Source organism: Nymphaea colorata, chromosome 4, assembly GCF_008831285.2.
Source record: "Nymphaea colorata isolate Beijing-Zhang1983 chromosome 4, ASM883128v2, whole genome shotgun sequence".
NCBI lineage: Eukaryota > Viridiplantae > Streptophyta > Magnoliopsida > Nymphaeales > Nymphaeaceae > Nymphaea > Nymphaea colorata.
The window spans coordinates 9,485,827-9,508,038 of record NC_045141.1 but is presented as its reverse complement, the minus strand read 5'-3'; the positions used below and the strand labels follow the sequence as shown (position 1 = coordinate 9,508,038).

The 22,212-nt window shown below is 40.2% G+C and overlaps 2 protein-coding genes and 1 long non-coding RNA gene across 5 annotated transcripts; 1 reads left to right on the top strand and 2 right to left on the bottom strand.

Annotated features, from left to right (window-relative positions):
- Positions 1-5,513: 5,513 nt before the first annotated feature.
- Positions 5,514-8,440, bottom strand: LOC116252869 (F-box protein SKIP1). Its single transcript, XM_031627474.2, has 2 exons — positions 8,102-8,440; positions 5,514-6,231 (listed from the first exon to the last, which is right to left on the bottom strand). Exons 1-2 carry the CDS (start codon positions 8,422-8,424, stop codon positions 5,658-5,660), a joined length of 897 nt encoding a protein of 298 aa, XP_031483334.1. The 5' UTR covers positions 8,425-8,440; the 3' UTR covers positions 5,514-5,657.
- Positions 8,441-8,629: 189 nt separating this feature from the next.
- LOC116253160 (pentatricopeptide repeat-containing protein At1g06140, mitochondrial-like) lies at positions 8,630-10,642 on the top strand. The gene has a single exon (XM_031627935.1). It carries the CDS (start codon positions 8,630-8,632, stop codon positions 10,640-10,642), a length of 2,013 nt encoding a protein of 670 aa, XP_031483795.1.
- A 1,833-nt stretch (positions 10,643-12,475) lies between these two features.
- On the bottom strand, positions 12,476-21,977 carry LOC116252421 (uncharacterized). 3 transcript variants are annotated; one of them, XR_007573151.1, is made up of 7 exons: positions 21,153-21,977; positions 18,922-19,850; positions 18,701-18,828; positions 15,841-15,924; positions 15,650-15,707; positions 12,739-13,356; positions 12,476-12,657 (listed from the first exon to the last, which is right to left on the bottom strand). It is a non-coding gene; the product is annotated as an uncharacterized LOC116252421 (long non-coding RNA). The 3 variants fall into 3 exon arrangements; XR_007573150.1 differs by having other exon boundaries at positions 18,922-21,977; XR_004172164.2 differs by lacking the exons at positions 18,701-18,828; positions 18,922-19,850; positions 21,153-21,977 and adding an exon at positions 16,034-18,685.
- Between the last annotated feature and the right edge of the window lie 235 nt (positions 21,978-22,212).

Genomic DNA, 22,212 nt, shown 5'->3' with positions numbered 1-22,212 from the left:
AAGAAGTATATATGTCTTTTCCACCTGGTTTTACCAGACAATGGGAGAACATTGTTTATCGGCTAAAGAAATCTCTTTATGGGTTGAAACAGTCATCTCAGAATTGGTTTCTTAAACTCACTGAGTTCCTTCAGCACCTTGATTTTTCCCAATCTAAGGCAGATTAGTCCTTGTTCTCTAAGGTTAACGAGCACGACAGTATTTTTATCGTGGTATATGTTGACGACATTAACATTGCAGGAGACAATCAACAAGCCATTGATCAGTTGAAAGTCATCATCAATGGTAAATTTCAATTGAAAGATTTGGGAGAACTAAAATACTTTTTAGGAATTGAAGTTGCAAAGTCAAAACGTGGAATTTTTCTTTCTCAAAAAAAATATATAATGGACACTCTCCAAGAAGCTGAATATAGTGGGGCCAAGCCGAATGGTACACCAATGGAACAACATCTAAAGGCTGATGACGAAAAAGGTCAATTGTTAGAAGACCCTACCTTCTTCAGAAAAACCATTGGTCGCCTAGTCTATTTGACCACCATGTGACCGAATATTCTTTATAGTGTTCACATTTTAAGTCAATTCATGGCACACCCAAGTACCACTCACTTGGAAATGGCTTTTTGCATCCTTTGATATATTAAATGATCGCCTGGACATGGTATTCTTTTATCATCTAATAGCAACATTGTTGTTAAAGGATTTTGTGACTCAGACTGGGCCTCATGCCCAATGATAAGGAGATCAACTTCCGAATTTTGTATATTTATGGGAGACAACCCAATATAATGGAAGGTTAAAAAGCAATCCACCGTATCAAAATATTCAGCAGAAGCAAAGTATAGAGCCATGGCTCTAGCCACTTGTGAAATGACTTGAATAAAACATATTCTCAAAGATTTTGGAATCATTCATCAGTAGCCTATGGAGTTACATTGTGACAATAATGCAGCAATACATATCGCTGCAAACCTGGTGTTTCATGAAAGGACTAAGCATATAAAGATCGATTGTCATGTTGTTCGCGAGAAAATCCAAAGTAAAGAAATCTGTACCAAACACGTAAACTCTGAAAATCAAGTTGCTGATATCTTTACAAAGCCTTTAGGAAAGGAATCATTTTTCAAGTTGAGAGGTTGGCCTTAATTGATCAGTAGCTTCAACTTGAAGGGGAGTCTTCTTAGACGTTATGCAAATCTAGTTGATATAGGCAAGTTGAATCTCTCCAAGATCTCTCCGTTGCAATATCTCTCCGTTGCAATATCTCTCCAAAGATCTCACCGTTGTAAAATCCTTTTTTTCTTCCTTTTTTCTGATTATGAGATAACGCTTGGACGTTATGATCATTCTTGTGTAAATATTGTAATTCGATTACAATGTAATTAACCAAATTCCAGTTGTCTTCCGTCCATTGTTTATCAAAAACCACTTGTTCTTGCCGAGCTTTAACCTTTACTCTAGCCGAGACTTTGTCTCCTTGGCGGCGGTGATCTTCTTGTTGCAGGACTGAAGGGCGTCGAGGGTGACGACGTCCTTGAGATCTACGTCAAGAGAGTAGCGAGTGCACATGATGTGGTGGTACTTGACAAGCTTCATGAAAACCTTCAACCACGACTTCTTGCTGTTCCTTCGGCCGAATCGTCAAATTTCAACCTGCTCTGATACCATGATAAACTATGAGCAGGAACAGAGAAAAACAGAATTCGATGAATTCATTGTTAACAAATTACAATATATATATATACAAGAATGAGCATAACGTACATGCGTTATCTCATCCTCAAGGAAACAAAAGAGGGATTTTACAACTGTGAGATTTTGGAAAGATACACTTGTCGATATAGGTTTGATTTGCATAACGTCTAATGGGAGGTTCTGGTTGATGACCTTTAGATGGGAGGAATGGAGCCTCCAACTCAATGATTTGCTTTGCAAGGAATGTTCATGGGATGGCGGCCGAACCAGCCTAACATGTTCTGATTGGGATGATCAAGGAGAAGGCACCAGAAATTGTCATCCTAGTCGACTTGAAGCGGAATGCCATTCAGTTAAGTAAGTTCTTGCCCAATTTTCCTCATTATAACAGGATTTTGAACGTCCAGATCGACGGTAATTGGGCGTGTATTCTGATTCTGTGGAGTTCAACTATTTAATTGGTATGTTCATTTATATTGGATTTTTCTCTGTTTCAAATTGAACATTTCCAATGATGAGTTAACGGTCGTTGGAGTATACCTTCACCTGGATTTTAGAATTCAGGGACATTTGTTTGCAGATTTGCCTTCTCAGTTTTCGGATTGGCCTGCCCCTATCATTTGCATGGATAATTTCAACTTCATCCAAGGTGGGAGTGAGAAAACAGGAAGGGCCCCTGCAACAGCCGCATGCTTGGCTCTTGCTAATTTTGTTGTAGACTATGGCTTTTCTGAAACCTGTAATTGTGACCTGAAATTTACTTAGAATAACAAGAGAGCGGGTGTGAGCAATGTCATAAACCGTATTGATCGCTGTTATGTTTCCAGCTACTGGATATAAGATGATAGTCAATTACTGACTTTGGAGATTCTTCCACGAGCTATATCTAATCATAATCTGATAGTTCTGCACACCAAGTGCAAAAACTGATCTGCTCGGTGGGAGACTCCCCTTCAGGTTGCACCAGTTTTGGGAGGACTTAGATGGTTGTTTGGGAATCATCCAGGACGGATGGAATTCTCAAACTAATGAATGTGCAATGGTTAGAGGCTGCAGAAGCTAGAAGTTGTTAGGAAGGGTATTGTTAACTGGAGAAGATCATGTGTTGGGGATCTCTCCCAAAAGATCTTGCTAGTTCGAGAAGAGATCTATGCCAACTAGATAGACATGGAGGCGGGTAATATGGAAACCTTTGGCAAGGAACATAGCCTCAACATGGAACTCACTAGGCTGTTAAATTGCGGAGAAAAGGCTTGGAGACAGAAATCACAGTGTAAATGGCTCGAGGAAGTGGATCAGAACACTCAAAGTTTTCGTGCACAAGTTAAGGGCCGAAGAAGGAAGAACAAAATCAATTCACTGTGTGATGGTCAGACCACTCTTGGACAACAGCGACTCCATAGGTCTTTTTTCTAGGGACATTACACTAGGGCCTATTGTGACTTTTGATGAAAACATGATGCTTTGCAAGCACGCCTCCCTCCAAAAGGTTGTGTGGGCACTTCTCCAATCGGATAAAGATTCTGCTCGCGGGCCTGGTGGCTTTGACAATGGATTCTACCTGAGGCATTGGAATCCCATAAGGTGTGATGTAGGTTGTGCCATTAGCAATTTCTTTGAATCAAGCGATTGGTAATAAGCCTAAATAAAACATATATTGTACTCATCCCGAGGGAGAAGGGATCTCGCTTTGCAATAGCCTCCTCAAGTTCATCACATGTATCTTAGGGTGCGTCTGATCTTGAGTCGCATCCTCTCGGATAACTAGCATGCCTTTTTGTAAGGGCAATGTATTAGTTTCTTGTTCAATCAAAAAGTAATTCATGAGAAGAAGCAAAGCGGCCATAGTGAAAATCGATCTCAGCAAAACCTATGATCAGTAAAATAATGACCATTATCATGACAATCTCTTCGGCAATTCTTATTAATGGAAGGGAAGGTCCTTGGTTCTCCCCAAGGCACAGCCTTAGGTAGGGAGATCCCTACGTTGTAATGCTTCTCCCTATTTGTTTTCTACCTTTTATGCTGATGACATCTTATTTTTCCTTGTGAGTAAAAAGAAGTGCTTTAAGGGTTTGAAAGATTCCTAGAAGAATTTGAGAAAGGCGGTGGGTTGATCATGGATGCTTCAAAGAGCTCAGTTTTTGGGCTCAATATAGACATCCATTCTTCCATGCAGGTGGAACAGGAGTATGGGTGGACCTGTAAAGATCTCCCAATATCTTATTTAGGCATCCCATTACAGAAAGGTGCCCTATCGGAGAGAAAATGCCAGTCTCTGGTGATTAAAGCAAAACAAAAATGGCTCCATGGAAGAGGGAGATCCTTTCGTTTGCAGAGAGGCCATGCTTGATGAAGCATATGTTTGCGGCCTTGCCTGTCTACTAGAACCTTTCTGTATGGATTCCTTCTAACACTTGTGCCAAAATAGAAAGGATGTGTGCTAGTTTCCTGTGGGGCAACTCGGAGGATGCAAGAGATTGGCACCGGGTTATCTGGAAAAAATTTTGCCTTCCATATGAGGGGGGAGGAGTTCGAAGTCTCAAGGAGGTTAACAAGGCTAATTTTACCTTTTCTAGTAGAGCTCTTTCCTCCGGCTCTTTGTGGTTTCGCATGATTAGGGAAGGTTATCTCCTTAATAAAAACATATGGGATTTCAAATGTCGAGGAAAGTGGATATCAGCCGCTTGGAAGAAAGTAATTCACTCGTGGAACAGTATTAAAAAAAAAAAAGTAAGCTTTGGACAGATAGATGGAGTGGCGCCCTTTTGTTCCTTCGTATCACTCCCGAGATATGGTCACTACTAGTTGGAGTGCTTCAGCTGCTCATGAAGGAAAGCTTGTAGGTATAGGGCCAACCAATAACTGACTTCTTCACCAAGCTGGAATCAACTTGAGCAACCCCACGAACCAAGGATAGTCACGACGAGCAGATGTGGGAGGATAACCCAAGTTTGAACCTGCCAAGACATGAGTATGGAATAGACTAGAAGCAAGGGTCCCAGGGTTTCGGACGAGAAGGGGAAGGGGCGATTGTTGTGAAGGCCAACAATGGAAATTGGAAAGCTTATCTACTAGAGTGGCTCAGCAGTGATCAATCTGATTTGAACTGTATTCATAATGTAGCTAGGCAACTTCAAAATATCCAGATTAGAAGAAGTTGGCTGGCTGCTGACGCTGTTTATCTCCTTTTGAAAACTCCAGCCGCTATGGGAACCAAAAATGTGTCGCTCCCAACCATAATTGGAACCCTTTTTGTAAGAAGGCAGCTTTGGTCTAGGGCTGTCTGCCCGTTTTTTGTTGTACATACATATATTTTTGGTTAATAAAGGTTGGGGGCCTACCCTCCACACAGTCTTTCCCGGAAAATGGATACGAAACATATAGCAACAAAAATGTAACGATGTGACAATCAGCACATAAATCATTGATATCGCCTTACATTCACATTCAGGTTCTGAGATTTATCCACACCCCATGAAGTCTGAAATACAACGAGAACTTACGTCGGCAGCTCTCCCTTTGTTCATTCGAAGACATAAATGCAGCACATAAGGTGTAAGAGTGACAACGATAAACTGCTAGTTCCAGCTCATGAAGTCGCCAGCTGTTTACTGCAGGTCAATCTTAGCAATGATTCTAAATAAAGAAACATTCTTTGCAGAATCCATCACGGCACCACATATACCTTGTTAAAGTGATACCAGTGCTTGCATTTTATCCGGTTTAAGTAGAAGGACTATTACATATTCCACATAGATACAGTTTACGAACGTGACGACGGGGGTAAAATATATTATTTTGACAAATAGCAGGAAATATGCCAAATACTGGATACTAAGAGAACATGGAGCCACAGATTGCTTTGTCTAGCATTGCAGAATAGAATACGATAATTTACAGGAAGCTATATCAACAGAATTGCAACTGACTATACAACATTGATACCTCTGATCATGAGATTCAGATTTGGAAAACATTTGTCTGAAAGCGTTCATCATACAGCCTCCAATGTCCATATCTCTCAGTATGGAAAACTGATCTGGGAATATAGAAATTGGGTCGTGTAAACACCTTCAAGTTCTTCAAACCTTCTGCAGCATCTTGCAATGCCCTGCTTGTCAAATTAGCACATCCAAAGAGGTCCAAAATCTCCAATTTTGTACATCCCTCCACAATCAATTTTAGTCCATTAGGAGATAATTTGGAGAAACGGAGATCTAAATGGACAAGATTAGGCATGAATTTTGCAATAACAGCAGCCTCCTCATCCCCATTCTGAGGGACAGAATTCAGATACTCAGCAGGAATGATTCCTCTGTGCTGAGAAGGGTCCAGCCAATTCAACAAATTCCTTCTTAAAACTTTCAAATTTCGGCAGTTATGACCAATCAACTTCAATGATTCATGAGAAACATTGTAACAGAAACTAATGTCCAGCTCTGCAAGCATTGGGCAACTGGCAGCCATTTTAGATATGGATAAGTCAGTAACATTTGGGCTGCTTTTAATTGAAAGAGCTCGTAGCTCTGGGGATCTGCAAAGAGAATAAGCATAAAGTAGTTTACTCCCTTGAGAGAAGAACTAATATTTCATACAATACACAACCGGATATCAAACTTGATATAACACAACCATCAGATAGATGCACCATGTTGAAAATGTTTTCCTTTGCATCGTGTAGCAAAAGAGGCATGCATTCGCCCAGTCAGGAAAAGCTCTGTTGGTATCTTTCTTGAAGTTAACAAAGATTACATTCTCCTTCCTGTTTATATCCCATGGGTGCAGTAAGAAGCACCACTAAGGTTCTTGGTAAAGTCACTGTTCCACAAGCACCACTAAACTCTTTCACATGCAAAGCAGCAATAACGGAAACTTGACACCTATGCCAGAATGTTCCCAAACACAAAAGCGTGGATTGGAATGCCAACAATGTACCTAGATTGTACAAACTTCGCAAAGTTCTCTCCCTCTCTCTCTCTCTCAAGCATGCTGGGAACACATATCAAGTAATTTTGGAATAAAGCCATAACGTTTTTATGAATACATAAGAAATCCATGCTAAAGTAATCAAACAAAAGACATTTTAACTTTCAAACGCAACAGAGGAAAGGATTCAGACAACTATTCAAGCATTGGATTTGTGATACATTCCGGTGATTCTGGCTTTTACCTATTGTTCTCTTTCATCATGCAAACGCCAAACCTGAAAGCCACATCTGGCACAAGTTGTAGTTTATGCGTATGGCATTGGAACTATAAAGTACTGAACCAAAAAAGAATGATAGTCAAGAAAATTACATCGTGAAACTCCAGAAAAGTGTCCCGATCTCGTCCACTTTTGTCCACATCAACCAACCAAGTTAAAACACTAGTCCAGCAGCAGAGTGCAATACCCAGTACTCTGAATCTCGGGTTGGATATAAAGAAAAGTTGTTGATAAGATTACATTCTGGCTTCTAGTGTCTTTTGAATCTCACAGTAGATTGCAATATACAATACTCTTTATCTCTGGTTGGATCTAGAAAAAAAATTGATAACATTACCTCCTATTGCCTTTTGAACCTCAATAACTTTGATCCAACATCTGAGAATTTGTGTTCTCCTATGCAAATATGTGCTTTCTGTTTCAACAATGACAAATTTCCACATTCTCATTCTCCCAGCCATGTTTAAATTGCTATACGATTTTTGTAAACGTGTAGGCTCCGGCAATTCAAGGTGGATTCTTATCTGATCAACCAGATAGATCGCCTGTACCCCAAAGATGAGAAAATAAAATATTCAGGTTTTCAGATGTACATAGCCTTGCAGATAAGACTTGTACGGGGATCCCTGTTCCTAATTTACAACTCAAAAAGGGGGGACGATCCAAATTCCTAATTTAAAAAAAAAAAAAAAGCAAGTCGCGCAATCATGCACTGTCTGAAACTCCGAGAACCAAAAAGATACAATTCTCTATTTCTTTTTTACTTTTCCAGATACACGATCCCGCAAAAGCACCCGAAGGATGTCCCAATGCAACAAATTATCCACCGAAAAGCGAGAAGTCGAAAATTTCACCAACGAAAACGAATTTCGCTTCTCTAATCTAATTCACGACGGAGAAAAGCATAAATCCATCAGCCTTTGTTAAAAACAGGTTCCCGCATCGAAACTAGCTTCAAAAGCAATTTTGAAAGCTAGAATCGGATTCTCGACTTCGTTTTCAGCCTTACCTTGACGGGGTCGTCCGTAATGCCAACCGAAATCGCGGAAGATCTACACAAAATGGATACAGAGGCGAAAAAAAACTCCAAACCTAATTCTAAAAATGAGAAGAAAAGAAGTGAATTACGCAGAACGGAGTCAAAGGCGGATCGAAGCTGAGTCAAGAGAAGCATCAGAAGGGAGTGAATTAAACGAACCGTTCGACGAGGACGAGGAGGGAGCGGTCAGAGCAGTGGCGAAGAAGGACCTCCTTGAGGCCGCCAGAGCTCCACTGGATGACGGAGAGGAGCATGGCATCGATTGCGGCTTCGAATTCCGGGGTCCACCAGCGGGGCTGCTCCTCGGGACCGCCGGACAGGAAGCAAGGCTCGAGGTCGAGGGTGCGCCAGAGGGAAGGATCGCGGGACGCTGCCAGCCAGGACCTGCAGACGAGGGGCGACCACCTCCACCGGTCCTCCAGGGGTAGTCTCGTCATTATGTCGACTAGGCACTCCCTCGTCATCTCCCTCCAATCCCCCATTCTCTCTCTATCTTTCCCTCAACCGCTGCAACCCTCCCTCTTTCTCTCTCCCCCCTGAGGAAGCACCCCCACCCGCTCTCTCTCTCTCTCTCTCCCTCTCCCGGGACGCAAGAAGAGGGTTGCATTGTTAAGGCCATGAGTTTCCAATTTTACCCATAAGTTTGGGTATTCTTTCCCTCCATGTCGCTTCCCGGTTTTCATGTCTATGGCCGTCCGCCACCTCGCCATCGCCTGTAGCGAAACTGCAAACCTTCACTGCTGTTCGCATTTGGACAACCTTGATCGGACCCTGCGCTCATGCCACCACATCGGCCCGTTGAAGCAGCTCCATGGCAGGTTCGTCCAGTTGGGCCTCCACCTCCATCTCGCCCTCTCCACGACTCTCATGCAGGCCTACGCGAGGAGCGCTGGCCGGCAGGGTGCGGCCGCAGCGTCGGAGGTCCTCCGCGCCCAGCCGGAGCCTGACGCTTTCTGCTACAACGTCGTTGTCGGGGCATGGGCGGAACTCGGCCTCCACGACGAGGCGCTAGGATTTCTGGCTCTAATGCGGAGGGCGGACCACCGGCCGAACCGCTACACGTTCCCTCTCCTGACGCAGACTTGCTCGTCACTGGTACGGCTCGGCGCGATCCACGGGCTTGCTGTCAGGGCCGGGTACGCCAGTGATGCTGCCGTCGCGACGGCCGTGCTGCGTGCGTACGGTAAGCTGGGGATTTTGGGTGATGCCAGGGCTGTGTTTGACGGAATTGAAGCCGCCGATGATGTCGCGTATGCCGCCATTATCACTACCTGCACGGAGAATGGCGACGGGTTTGCGGCATTAAGCATGTTTGGGAAATCGAAGGCTAATTCGAGCTCCAGCAGCGGCGTGATCTCAGCCTCACTGAAGGCATGCTGCGAGAGTTCTCGAGGACTTTTATGCGGCCAGTGGATCCATGGGTACGCGGTGAGAACAGGGCTTGCTTCGGACTCATGTGTCTCGAGCTGTCTGATTGGTTTGTATTCAGAATTGGGAGACTCGAATGACGCGTACAAAGTGTTTGTTGAAACGCCTGAGAGAGATGTCGTTGCTTGGAACGCCATGATATGTGGCTTTGCCTGTAACGGTTTCGAAGAAGAAGCTTTTAGGGTGTTCATGGAAATGGTTTCAGGGAATGAGAAGCCGACCGCGGGCACTTTGGTAGGAGTGATTAAGGCATGTTGTGTGCTGGAGAACGTGATGATGGTCGTTCCTTACTCTCTTAAAAGTGGGATCGGTGAAGATGCATCAGTTCAGACGTCGGTTTTGGATGCATTTGTCAAGTGTGGAGGGCTTGAAGCCGCTTGCCGATTTTTCGACGGGATGCCGGAGAGAAACGTGGTTGCGTGGACTGCTCTGATGGCTGGATTTGTTGATGGCGGACTATGCAGGCAAGCTTTGTGTCTGCTGCCTGAAATGCAGCAGGAGAACGTGGTGCCGGATTCTGGCACCTTCGTGTGTGCACTGCTTGCCTGTGCCCGAAGAGGGAGGTTGGAACCAGGCAAGTGTATCCACGGCTACATGGTTAGGCACTTCACAGGCTTCAGTGGGATGGAATCTACTGCCATTTCTGATATGTATGCCAAATGTGGTAACATGAATTATGCAATCCTGTGCTTCAAGAGTGCAAGCAGAGAGAACTTGATCGGCTGGAGCTCAATGGTTGCAGCGTATGGTAGACATGGGCAAGCCGGAGAAGCACTTGATCTGTTCGATTGCATGGTGAATTCAGGCGCTAGACCCGACCAGGTTGCGTTCTTGTCCGTGTTGTCAGCCTGTAGCCATGCTGGTCTGATTGAGAAGGGTTGGCAGTACTTCAATCGCATGATCGAAGAATTTGGCATTGAGCCAGATGAAAGACACTATGGATGCATGGTGGACCTTCTCGGCCGGGCTGGTTTGCTTGATGAGGCTCGATCTCTGTTGGTTCAGATGCAAGGGAGAGCCACCCTTACAGCATATGGAGCTTTGCTTAGTGCCTGCAGTCAACACTGCGACCATGTCTTGGGAAGCTCCGTTGCTTCGGTTTTAGTCGATGGAGAGTGTGGAGATGGAGGTGTTTATGTACTGTTGCGCAATATGTATGCAACAGAAGGTAAATGGGTAGAAGCAGTGAGATATGGGTCATTGTTGGGAAAGACGGGTGCAACCAAATTGCCCGGCTGTAGTATGGTAGAGGTCAGTAAATTTGGCAGATGAGAGGAACTGCGTCGGTTATTGAGCCTTGCAAGATGAACTTAGCTTTGCATATATGCAAATTATATACATCATTACTGCTGTCAACACTCCCCTTGAGAAGTGCTTTGCCAGGGTATTAAGCTTAAGAAACTTTGATGTTATGCTGATTAAACTTTGTGGAAACCTTTGCATTGAACCTCAATGGGCTGCAAGCCTGCAAGAGCGAGGTCAGAAATTTTGTTTGTGGGTACATATTTCAATTAAATTGGAGTACAGTAAATAAAAAAAAAAACACGAGTTCTTGGGATATAACAGTTAAGTTTTGGACACCCGTCATAATTAATCTAAATTTTAAAAAAGCTTAATACGTTCCTTGGATTTTTTTTTTGTTGCTTTTATATTTTGAAAATATATAGAGTATTACCCTTATTTAGATTTCGGAAAACAATCTTAATTTTTTCACTCTAAAGTAACACTTAAGTGTTTTTGTGATTCTAATAATAACAAAATGACAAATGTAACTTTTTTTTTTGCCAGCTTAGGAAGACAAATAAATTATATTACTGTAAAATAACAGTTTTGCAGGAAGTAATTTTATGTCCTATACAGAAATTCAGTACGTTCGTTTTAGTTTAAATTTCATATGTGAAAGTAGACCTAGATTGAAGATTGCTTATAATGCCATCCACTTTTATGTTTATAGTGCTCAGAAGTAGCATTATGCCATAGTTCTAAACGAGAATACCTTTCGAGAAAGGTATATTAATATCTACAATATGAATGGATCAGCATGTGACAAATTAACTATGGAAAGCATTGTAATAATAGTTGTTCTCATTATCCAAGAAAAAAATTCAATGGAGATATTATTGACCACTTGTAAAGTCTTCCTTGGTTGGCGAGAGGCTAACCTTGCACCTGGTGAAGGATGAAGCGGGTTATATACACACCCTTTGGTGCATGATAATTTCATGCATGTCGACTACTATCAATCACATGTCAAATCAGCACTCTAGTACGGGTCAATCGTGTGGAAGCATATAGCTGGAGTTGATATAGCTGGAGTTGATAGATAAGAATGCTCTCAAAAGAAAGGTGGAAATTATTTTCAGTCTTTTCATTATAACCAATATATCCCTCTCGGACAGCAAAGAACCATCTTCGATTTTCAAACACATAGAATGTGTTATCGAAACCAGAATAGAAGGCAGTTTTTGCATGGTTGGTCCTGCCTCTTTCGTTATCTAGAACTCTAAGATACATTAGGGGCCGTTTGATGGTTTGGAAATGTGGAATTGGAAATATATTTCTGAAAATATATTTCCTAGAAAAAATGAATGGGAAAATCTTTCCGATTCCAATTTTGGTGTGTGTGTGTGATGACTGAGAAATATATTTCCAGAAATATATTTCTATGTTTGATGAAAAAGAATTATATTTCTAGATTTCCAAAAAATTAATTCTTATTTGATAATAAGGAAACATTTTTCTAAATTTACAGAAATTATAGATAAATGACCACACCAATCTTTGCTTATTTTTTTTAATTTCCAGAGTGTAGGAAATTTCCTCCTCCATTGCTTATTTGGAATATTTAAATCCACCAATCTGATTCAGGTCCTCCTAAGGGTAGAGGGCTTGGACAATTTATGCAAGGGCAAAGGATTCGCAGTTCCGATCCGACAAAAAAATGAGACATAAAAACGTTGGAAATTCTTGTATATCCTTTGATCATTGATGAAGAGCTAATTTCTACTAAGTTTCTGGACAACAATTTCAAAAACCTTTGATAAGGCCACAAGGAAATCCATTAATTTTGGTACTTCGTGTTTCCTATGCAGATGTTCCCAAGAAAGAATGTGTCCATTTCCAGTTGTGCTTTGCAGTTCGAACATGTTAAATCAGTTTCAGATTAAGTTGATTTACAGTAAATTCACAGTTTGGTCTTTTGAGCCATGGTCTTAGTATCTAGACTTATTTATACATCGTCTGAGTGCTCTGCAGAAATCGATCCATCTCCATGTTCAATCTCGTCACTGTAAAAAGAATAGCTGTCATGAATACGCTAACTATTCATACTAAAATTTGTCTGGCACAAAAATGAGAAGGGACTTTACATATTTCCACCCCAAGAGTTGATGACAAGAGTTGCAATAGATGTCAGCAACAGTATGTAAACCAGTAAGCATTAGTTTATCTTCTAAAATCCCAACTGTAACATTAACACTGCAGTGTACAAGGGGAATGCAGTTAGTAAGTCAACATCTGATTTCAGCATTCTAGCATAGGTCAATCACAAAGATGCTCCATCCTTTACAAATATGAAGCCAACTAAGAATGTACACTATACAGAAAGTTATCATAGAACAGAAAGAAAACACGTAACACATATACTAAAACCATTTCAGCAACACAATCACTTTTCACAAATCCCACCTATGCATTCTAGTTGTGTTAATTCATCAAGAACATCATTGTGGACATATATATTGCCAGCCCTTGGGAACATTCTGTTTAGAAGCCTTCTCCAGGTTCCCATTCGAGGAACAAATCCATGCCGTATCATCTCTCTTAGAACCAACTCAGCATCATCTAACAATCTTTCAGTACAGAGTCCTTAAATCAACAACTTGAATGTGCACCATATGAAAGGCCAACAGCTCCAGAAGCTCGACTAATTTCTTCCATTGCTATGCAATGATATGAATAACCAAGACCAAGTCCACCATACTCCTCTATAGGAAAACGAAGATGTAAACTTCAGGAATGGTACCAATAAAATAACCATGTCAAAATGATGAATTGTGAAAAATTGAAAATGAAAGGCTTAAGAGCATTAGCATTCAAAGGTTTTAATAAACAAATCCAGAAAAACAAACACATCAAGAATCAACATGCAAGAAACAAGCAGAAAAGCTAATGAAATTAAGAAACTAGTAAAGAATGGAAAATCACATCCTTATTCCTCAGCGACCAAATACAGGAGGTGTTAAGTCAAGCTACTTATCTGAATAACCAATAAAAATCAGCATGAATCCTCTCATGTACACCACTATTCTACAAAAAAAGTAATGCCAAAATGTTCTTGCATTACTTTCCAAAAAACAGGACACCACGCTTAAAGCACCTATCACCACCAAATCGACTCCACTTATTTTCTATGAACCAGCGGCAGCAATACAACAGGAATCTGGACCAGGCTAGACTGTGAATGGCAAGTGGAAGAATAATTATTGGCAAAGGTGAGATGCTAGCTCCCTATATTTGAAAGCAATGGATGGAGAAATGAACTCTTCTTCCTCAAATTTTACATTTGTGTACTTTCCCCCAAAATGAGCCAGACAAAAAATTTCAGTGCAAATCCTGATGGCCTTTATGGAAATGGATAAATATCATGCTTGCAGATAAGCTTTTGGCAACTAAACAGCAAGCTCCTTGAGTGTTCATCACAAAAGATGTTAGGATCAGTTCTGTGAATTCAGAGTTTAGACTGAATTAGTAATAAACATAATATTCTGGAAATGCCACAACTTCTGCAATAAGGACCTCTCACACTCAGCAAGTCCCTGTGGCTCAACAAACATAATCTGACTTTTATATTTCGTAAGAGTATGCTTTATTGCTTTTATGGTTATCACTCAGTATTAGAGGTTAGAAATGATTGCATATACAGTTTCTGTCCCCCAATCCAGAAGCTTGAGCAAACCCATGCATGTCAGATGAACCAAACATTTACAAATTGTCAGAATTAGCATGGCCTTTCTGATAGGTACTTTTGGAAAACTGGAGTCTCCTTATCCCTATTTCCCAATGCCACCATTTCCCTAATAAGACTTCGCGCTGTCTTCCTGCACAACCATCATTTTCTGCAACAGGGCTCCACCGAAGAGTACCTCCATCAAATCCAGAAAACTTAGTTTGTCCATCCTAGGCATTAGATGCTCAGCAGAAACTCATGCCATACCATAGTGTGTTAATTATGCTGCCCATTCTACTTTGTCACAAATGCTGCATGTGTATGCAAATATATAATAAACCTCAAAGACATAACATACAGATTTGAATTACCAATCTAAACTTGTTAGTGATTATTAAATAGCACCATAGGGCATAAACAGAAACTTAAACCTTCCTATATATAGCATAGGGTTCTGCAAAATGTGGAAGTGGATCATCCCTGTGACGTAGCCTTTGACTAACCCAATCCCCAACCAGAATCCAACGTGCATCAAATGAATGAAGCAATAAATCTTCCTCATTGACGTTATCTCCCACAACCCAATATCACACAATGAGGAAAAAGGGAGACCTTAATGCTATATGAATCACCTAAAGGAGTAATTCCTAATAACAACTGCTGCCACCATGGCAAAATTTTCACAGACAGTGGAAGAAATTTAGGCATTCTAAGTTATCCATGTAATATGTTAGCACTTTCAAAGGCCAAGATTAACCAGGGATGTTGTATTTTAACTTTCTCATGACATTTCCAGAACAACAAATAAAGTTTATAGGAATTTGCACCAATTTCCTGCAGCATACTAGAGATGAGTGAACCACCAGTTTTGATATGCCAGAAACTAATTGTTAGTTGTACTATCAGGAAAAGAAATTTGCAATAACAGTGCGTAAAAGATACTGGGCAGAAAACATATAAACAAACAATTGTGATTTGCACATCGAAGATATTAAAGGCAGTTGGCATCTCCACGTGGATTTAAGATTGAGCAGGGGCCACTTCTTGCAGAAAAACTAGTAGGTTAGGGCCGATTTTACTCTAATCCACAATGGCCCTTCTTTTTTTCAGAGTTTGGACGATCATTTGATCAGCAGCTATGTAACTTCGAAGTAGGACAAACTTGGACCAGGAGTCATAATCAAGACAATGCACCCACAAACTTTAAAAATTATCACGATGAGAAGTATTTCTTAGCAAAAGTAAGCATCCAGGACCTAAAACCATTGGCCAAGTCTTGACTGAAATCGTCTGGCAGCGACAGTTCATAGGGACAGTAAAACAGGGATTACCTGGAGCGGTGATTCAGTGAAGATTAAAGTCCCCCATGAGCTTCCACAGATTAACATCCTAACAATGAAGAGCATCTAAGTGACCAGACTAGTATATTCACAAGAAAAAAATAGGCAGGAATATGGAAAAAATAAAAGAAAGCAAAAAGAAACGCGAAAAGTAAAACAGAAAAATGACATGGACGCGCAACCTTTGGGAAGTTGTTGGTAGCGTCCACCTTTGCTGCATGAGGAGCAATCTTATCTTGCGCAAACTGGGAAACACTTTCCTTGAACTGAACAAAAATAATGGCAGGTCATGAACCTGGCAAAAACCTATGCACAAAGCACGAATAGGACTGAAGAAAAGCTGCAGAAAAAATGGAAGACGGTGAGGTGGGGAACCTGCTTCTGCGTATCATCAAAGAGTAGAGACGTAGTGGAGTAATTTCTTAGGACTCCAATTCTATGTTTTCCCTTCCATGCATATGAACAGAAGATCCTTGGAATTCTGTGCATCTTTTAACTATCCGTCTGTTGATATTCTCTTTTATTCCTTTCCTAGCGTCCTCCTCCCAAACTTGGGGACTGCTCGAGTACGATTCTTGGTTGGAAAGCGTTCAAAGAAACGAAATCGAGAATGTTTTGGTCAGGTCTGTGGCGGGCGTGTTGGTGACGATCATGTTGGCCCGATGACTGGATCCCGATCTCATCGCCATTGCCGACCGATCTGTCTCCCCTTCGAGCACAACAACCTCGCCTCTCCTTCTGCCTTCTTCCCCAGACACATTTTGGACACTATCCCGGAAAGCAAGGTTGGTGCGGCTGCGGGCGAGAGAGAGGATGATGGGCTGCGGGAGGAGAAAGCAAGGAGAAGCGAGGTGTGCCCTAACGGGCAAAAATATTTCTCCGGAAAAAAATTTCCACCCCTCCGGTTGGAAATTTTTTTCTGGAAAAAAATTTCCAAAATCGACCGTAACGGTCGATTTTTTTTTTCCGCATTTGATAAACCGGAAAAATTTTGAAAGTTTGAATTTTTTTTCCACTGCTACAGTAGATTTCCGGCGTATCAAACGCCCCCTTATTGAAGACAGCATAGAAGGTGGTGTCAATAAGGTTGGTCCCATCCATTTTGTTATCTCAGATGCTATAGAATGTGTTGTCTACAAGGTTGGTCTCACCTCTTTCGTTATCTCAGATGTTATAGGACATTTTATTGATGGCAACATAGCAAGCGGTCTCCACAAGTTTTGCCATGTCCTTTCATTATCTCAAACTTTATAGAACGTGTTATCGAAGATAACATAAAAGGCGGTGTCTGCAAGGCTCATACCACCTCTTTTGTTATTTTAGACACTATATGATGCATTATCAAAGACAACATAGTAGGCGGTTTCAGGATATGCTATCAAAGACAGCATGGCAGGTTGTGTCCACAAGGTTTGTCCCGTCCCTTTCATTATCTCATACTATATGGGATGTGTACTGTCTTTGATAATGTGTCCTATAGTTTTGAGCATGTAAGATACTGAAAGGGGATGCTTTAGCATCTTTGAGCATCTAAGATAATGAACCCCTTTGTTATCTTAGATGCTATACTGCCTTCGATAATGCATGCTATACGTCCAAGTTTGGTTCCCCCTCTCGTTCGTTATTTTATACATTATAGTACCACACATTATTGAAGACACTGAAACATTATCGCATGATTTCTTTGCTTTCTGCAGATCGACCATGTCTACTTCTTCAAGGCATACAAAAGAATATCACACTAATCATTCATTATACAACATCTACAAGTATGAAGTTGAATAGTACATTAGACCAAACAAAAAGAACTTGGTACGAGATAGATGAATAGGTGTAAATAATCAGTTGGTAGAACAGGCAGAGGGTAGGGCAGCTGAAGTTGTTGTTCCAATAGTGGTGGAGTAGGAGAATAAAGAGAAAAGTGAAAATGAGGTGAGCAAATCGAGGTAACGATCCAGAAGACCATTATAGAGGAGGTAGGACTTGAAATAATAGAGGAAAATCGATTGTTGGAAAAGTTGGAAGGATGAAAAGATGAAATGAGAAGGGAGTGGTAGCAGATGATGAGAACAAATGGTTGTTGGAGGGAGCATAATATGCAGTCGTGCAGCCGGCAGTAGAAGGGATGGAGGATATCTTCCTATGCTTGAGAAACACATTCTTGAGTAGCGAGAAAGTAGATGGAGAGGAAGTTGCACTAGAGCCACATGTTGGAGATGTCAATAAGAAAGCGGCATCACAAAGGAGATGTTCTAGGCAAAGGAAAACAAAACAACCCAATATTGAAGTGAGAGAGGAAGGTGGGAAGGAAAGACTGCAAATGTGTAACATCAATGTAAGTAATTTATGATGTTTTCCATATTGTCAGATAATGAATGTTTATTCAACTTTTTTGTAATTAAAGTATATTTGTTTGATAATGTCTTTGACAATTGTATGGTATTATAGAAATACGAGTGCTGCCAATGTTGACCTGTGATCAAATGGTATGAAATGCTTTCAAATTTTCAGGAGAGACTGAAGAAGATGAAATTCAAGGGGCTGCTGGTCCATAGTTTGTTGGATATCCAATGGAGGCCTTTGCATTCCCTCGCCAAGAAGTAGGATCTTTGGACGAACACGTTCGTGTTCAATGGATTCAAGATAACTGTTATTCTAGAAGATGTTGCTAGACTATTTGATATGAAAATTCACAAAAATCACGTGTTGGAGACATCTAGCTACATCATGAGAGGAAACAACAACAATCTTCTAAACCTGACAGAGTTTGAGTTTGAGAATGTTGTTAGCTTCAAGAAAAAATTAACATCGATTGTGGTAGTGCTACAGTATCAATGGCAGTATGTACAATATGATGTACTAACACATGAAGCAGACCAAACATTGAATTTTTTTATTCTTTATATATTTGCCCTTTATCTATTTAGTGACAATTCAAACTCAAGAATAAGCTGGTGCTACATCCAATTCTTGATAGAAAATTAAACACTATTTGCTAAACATAACATGCATTGGAGGTTCTGAAGATTCAATATGATTGACCTAGATACTTCTGGATCATGGTAATCTTTGGGAGAGATATCACTCCATTGTGCATGTAATGGCTGTGCCTCTAGAAATGGACAGTCCACAATTAGTCCAAGAGAAGGTATGTGTTCCCACATCTAGAACTGCAGAGCAAGTAAAGATATTACAAGATGTGCGATAGTTTTTTTGCAATAAAATAACATGATGAACACATTATCTATACATGTATCACTAACCAAAATCCTTCTATTGAAGCAACTCTGCACTTCCATCACTCCAACCGGCAATATAAATGCGCAAATACAGTTGTCCCTTAGGCATAATTGTGCAAAAATGATTATGAACTATGTAACATTCCATTGATGTGTAGGTGTTGTTTAGATCATACAATGTTAGAAAAGAGACCAATTGGAATATCGTAAAGTGCTTGAACTGTCTTGCGGATATGTCTGGTTATTCAGCTTGAATGAAGTTGAAATGCAACATGCCAGTTGAGTCCTCATGGAGTGTTGTTTGAGTAGGTCGATTCCATAGCCACCCGAGCTCTACACAAAAGTAAGGAACAAAACAGCTTTTGGGACTGGAGTTGGCAGGAAATATATGTTTAAGAAGAAGCTCCATAACTAGTCTCGTCACAGTGGGATGGCACCCCAAGCAGTATTGAGATGTAGTGCATCCTCGTAGACCCCATAGCCTTTTGGTCGAGTGGTCTCATTGTTAATAACCATCTACAACTTCAAGAACTTCACCCCGATCACCATCTACACATGAAGAAACTTGCCTGCCTCGATCATCATCCACAAATGCACAATTTGACTTATCATAATCACCATCACCATCATACACACCAACTCCAGTGGAGGAGCATGGTCGGAAGGAGATCCATAGCAAATGATCCTAAGAGCATTTTAAAAAAGAGATCTGTCATAAACAAGCCCACGAGACCATCACCATCACCTTCATGAACACCAACTCCAGAGGAGGAGCATGGTTGAAGAGAGATCCATAGCAAATGAGCCTAAGAGAATTTTAGCAGAGAGATCTGTCTTAAACGATCCCACGAGCATGCAGAGACTATAGGCCAATATCGTATCATTGTGAGGTAAGACAAATTGTTAGGCATATTTCTGTTCTGACTCACAGAATCGACTCATTGAATTAGAACCTGCCAAAATCAAAACGCCATAAAAAGGATGACTCTAAATAGTGTGAGATAATGACTGTGACAATAATGTGATGAATACAACTATTTGTTAGTGGTGTAAGATAAAGACTATAAGTTAATTGTATGAGATAATGATTATTTGAAGGATGTGAGATAACAAGTGTCTGTTAATGGTGTGAGATAAGGGTTATCTGTTAATGGTGTATGATAACGAATGCACGTTAATTGTATGAGATAACAAGTGTTTGTTAATTGTGAAATAACGACTATCTATTAGTAGTGTTAGATAACAACTGTTTAAAAATAGTAAAGATTGTCTATCATGGTGTGAGATAATGAATGTCTGTTAAGAAAGGATGGTCTGTTAATAGTGTGAGATAACGAGTATCTGTTAATGGAAAGGACCAGTTGTTAATGGGTGAGATAACGAGTGCCTATTAATGGTGCAAGATAACAAGTGTTTGTTAATAGTGTAAGATAACATGAAATAATGTGTGTCTGTTAATGATGTAAGGTAACGTGAGATAACATGTGTCCATTAATGGAAAGGAAAGCATGCTAATGGTGTGAGAAATAATGCCTGCCTTATTAATAGTGTAAGATAATGACTGTTTGTTAGTGGTATTAGATAACAACCATCCGTTAATGGTGCGATGAATATGACTGTCTGTTAGTGGTGTGAGATAAGGACTGTATGTTAATTTTGTGAGATAACAGCTGTTTGAAAATGATGTTAGATAACAATTGTATGTTAATTGTTCATGTCATTACTTGTTATTTTCTTTTTCACTTTGTTAGACATAAAGTACATTGTTCATGTCATTACTTGTTATTTTCTTTCACTTTGTTAGACATAAAGTACATTGTTCATGTCATTGCTTTTTGTTTTCTTCTTCTTCATATGTTTTTTTGTTTTCACTTTGTCATTATTCATGTAACATGTTTTAAAAGTCATCACATATCTGTTTTTTCAGATGTGTTGTATCATCCTATGAAGAAAGCAACATGTTGGTCAACAAGAAAACAACATCTGAAGTGAAATATATGATGCTTATCTGTTAACTACACAATCAAAAGTCGGTTCATTCCCATTGTATATTGCTTCAGTATACTTTATTATGAATACACTTTTTGGTGTGAAGCTTCCCTCCTATGGAAAAAGTGCCACTGAGCCATGTTGATCCTACACTCACTCTTTAAGCATATCTTGTCGACCATCAATTCAAGAGGTATTAGTCCATGTATTTTCAATGAATTGTAGTACACGCAATCAGTGTTCTACATGTCGAGCACATTACGTACCCAATGATGACACTCTTCCCACAATGTAGGAAGCACAACCTGCAGTGGACGATATCAGACATGAGTAGAGATGAAATATGCAAGAATGTCTGACACATTTATCGATAATTTGTCTGCAACACTCTTTCTAGCATGCAAGATTGTTTTGTACAACATGATACAAGATCATAAATAATGTATCAATAACAAGCAAACAATCACTACAAGGGAATCAACCTTTAGTAACACACCATTTTCGAGGCTAAATATTTTTACCAACGAAAATCTTTCATTACTAATTATATATAACAACAAAAATCTACATTGTAGATTTATGATTTCCATACGTAGGGTGGAATCAAGTTAAGGTTTAGTGATGAAATTTTTTGTTGCAAATTCATGACATTGTTAGACAATATAATGTGTTACTGAATCTTCACTATTGGTAACGAAATTGTGCATCACTTATTGTCTTTTTTTTTTAAAAAAAAATCCTCAAGCTTCATTGTACACCAACAAGTACTTTGTTGATCACTTCCATTTCTGCTGCTCTCTCTCTCTCTCTCTCCCTCTCTCTCTCTCTCTCTCTCTCTATATATATATATATATATATATATATATTACTCTAAATTTGCACAACTTGGATGATAGTGGATGATGCTTTTGGCCAAGAAAAGGAAAATTAATACCGACAAAGATGAAAAATTATATCAGACGGCTCATAACTCACAAGAAAAGAAGCACTCATGTTAAGGACAGATCTCACAGATTCTACATGAAAACACAAAAAAAAATAGCATCAAGCATAATTTACGAACTAAGCTTTAAAGAAGCAACAATAGAAAAAGGCATACTCATATAAATTTCAAGGAGGATCGGTTTTGGTAGACAAAAAGCTTTCAAGAGCTATGAATGTAGCCTTCAGATGCTTCTAAAGGCTAGAAGTAGAACAGCTGCAGCCAAAAGGAAAAATTACAAAAAAGAAACAAAATAGAAAAATACAAGATAAATAAAAACCTGGTAAATGTATATAGTATATACACGTATTAATCACACAAAGGTACGCAATTGCACATAATAG

What these genes read in the sequence shown, in the direction of transcription:
- LOC116252869 (XM_031627474.2), bottom strand. Translation starts at nt 8,424, where the DNA reads ATGGGGGATTGGAGGGAGATGACGAGGGAGTGCCTAGTCGACATAATG. An exon ending in CTCCTCGTCCTCGTCGAACG is followed by an intron (nt 6,232 to 8,101) that starts GTTCGTTTAATT and finishes TTCTCTTTGCAG; the next exon opens with ATCCCCAGAGCTACGAGCTC.
- LOC116253160 (XM_031627935.1), top strand. Translation starts at nt 8,630, where the DNA reads ATGGCCGTCCGCCACCTCGCCATCGCCTGTAGCGAAACTGCAAACCTT.